The sequence below is a fragment of the Lolium rigidum genome, chromosome 3, assembly GCF_022539505.1.
Source record: "Lolium rigidum isolate FL_2022 chromosome 3, APGP_CSIRO_Lrig_0.1, whole genome shotgun sequence".
In the NCBI taxonomy this organism is placed as follows: Eukaryota; Viridiplantae; Streptophyta; class Magnoliopsida; order Poales; family Poaceae; genus Lolium; species Lolium rigidum.
In genome coordinates, this window is record NC_061510.1 from 157,604,117 (window position 1) to 157,606,396 (window position 2,280).

At 47.1% G+C, this 2,280-nt stretch overlaps 1 protein-coding gene across 1 annotated transcript; it reads right to left on the minus strand.

The window, feature by feature from the left end:
- Positions 1 to 572: 572 nt before the first annotated feature.
- LOC124698491 lies at positions 573 to 2,024 on the minus strand. The gene has a single exon (XM_047230974.1). It carries the CDS (start codon positions 2,022 to 2,024, stop codon positions 1,065 to 1,067), a length of 960 nt encoding a protein of 319 aa, XP_047086930.1. The 3' UTR covers positions 573 to 1,064.
- Positions 2,025 to 2,280: the final 256 nt, after the last annotated feature.

A 2,280-nucleotide genomic window follows, 5' to 3' on the forward strand; every position in this document is an offset into this window, starting at 1 on the left:
TCTCTCCCACTACCATCAAAGTTGAAGGAATAAGTTAGCCTACCACAGGGTACCAGAGGTTCTAGCCATCCACATAGGACCAAAGTTTAGGGGGGCCACTGAAGCAAAAAACCTAACATCAGTGCCTGACTGCCTGTGCACTTGTATACTAATGTTCAACAAGGCTGGGCTGAAATCCTCCCGTGATTACAAAGGCAACGGACGAATTCAAGATCGCCCTGCAGGGTATCATGACAAACAGGACAGGAGAAATTCACGCAAAGCTCATGGATTCCAAGCCCAACAGAACATACACCAGAGTCAGGAAACGACATCCGAAATCTTACCGCATGTGCACACAGATCCTACATACAGTGCAAAAAGAAAACCATACCATACTGGCGTACAATGAGTCAAATAATGGAGGCACCAGTGGAGCCGACGGAGTATCATTACATTACAACGCGTATAAAGCAGGAGATCAAGATGCACAGGCAAAGCATACACGTAGTATATGTAACAGAAAGCAGGGGGTGGAAAGAGCGCAACTGGGAGTTCTACTCATATCAGGCGAGCACACTACGCTTTGTTGGGAGACTTGGACCCCAGGAAACATACTAACACCTACCTTGCGCTATCTTGCCTTTGGTTCAAAAGCCATGAACGCATACAGCACGGGACTATTCGCTTTGCATGGACACCTTCCTTTCTTGCCTGCCTCCTTTGCTTTGGATCACACTCAACCAAAGCTCTTTATGGAGTCGCGGTTACTCATTGCTCCATCAGCACCATCAGGGGCCTTTTGGGGGAGGAGGTGCGCGGTGATGGAATTGGCCGGAATTGGCGGCCGCCTTGGTCCTTAGTTATCTACACCCAGAGGAGTACATGCGTACCAGTTGTAGTTGAAGCAGCTCTACATGCCCACTGTAACCACTGCAGCCTTGTGCCATTGTGTGTGCCTTCTTCTGCCCCCGTGAGCGTCACAAGCACCAAATGCGACTGAATTGGCCCCTTCAACTTAGTAATTTTACTTGCAGTCGCAGCTCAAATATATCAGAACAAACTCAGAACTACCGAGGAGCTAGCTAGAGAGAGACAGCTCCCAGCGTCTTGACCTTGAGTTTAAGAGACGTCAAGTAGCAGATTGCTTCATCAAGAACAGCTGTGGCATCTTTCGCAACGCCACCAGGAACAATCTTTCTGAGAGCAGCAACAGTCTCTTGTATCCTCTCTATTCTAAGCTTCCGGTCATCAGGGCTGTCATCTTCTGCTTCTTCTCCATCCTTCAGAGCGAGAGCAAACTTGTGGCCACTCTCTACTTCACCAATGCAACAGGACTGCGCATCATCGTCGTTGCCTAGATGCCTCTGTCCAATTGAACAATCAATCCTTGCTGAGCTGGCTGTGTCAACAACAGACCTGTCGGAACCAGAGCAGAGTTTTCTCTTCTTGGATGGTTGGGCAGCGCCTACGCTAGCACCAGCGCTGGCTACTGACTCTACACTCATGGTGTCATTGTCCACAGGGGCTTTGTTCAATTCATGCACTTTCTCATACCCTTCATCCGAGTCGGAATCTAAGAGCACATTAATATCTTCGGTGTTCTCATGAGTATCATCGGTGCTTTGTCCTCCAACATCAGTTACATTAGTTTCATTGCTAGCTTCCAGTTCTGGCACAGGATCCAAGGCCCCTTTCCTTAGGAAGGGACCTGCAGTTGGAGTAAGTTTCTCATTCTGAAAGAAAACCAGAGATCTCTTTTTTGGAGGATCATCTATGGATGATCCTACATAGGGGGCCATTATCGCGACAAACCTCGAAGTCATTGGAAGAGGTTTGTCAGCAGTAGATGCTGTAAACAACGGCACCGGTGCAGAAACTCCAGGGTAGATGTAGGCAAGGCTGTTCAGACATGTGGGCAATGTCACCGAATTGGTGCTATCATGACCAACATCAGGTGGGCAGGGGTTGCTTGTAGAGCTGTCGATATTTAATTTCCATGGAGAATTGGGCCAATGGCACCAAGGATTGGCCTTTTCTCCCATCAAGAAATAGTCACCAAACAGAATTACCTGAATATGACAACACACAAAACTGAGCTTTAGAAAATCCCTCAGATAAAACAAGTGTATACAGCATGAATGAATGAACAGATTGAATTCTCACCAGAAGGAATTCAGATGAATAAGATGTTCTTCCACTTGAATTATGTTTGAGAAAGGGTTAACAAACACAAGTTCTATTCAGCGAGAACTAGAGAGCAGAGTCAAACTACGTGACAGGTTTGAGGAGGTGTCGGAA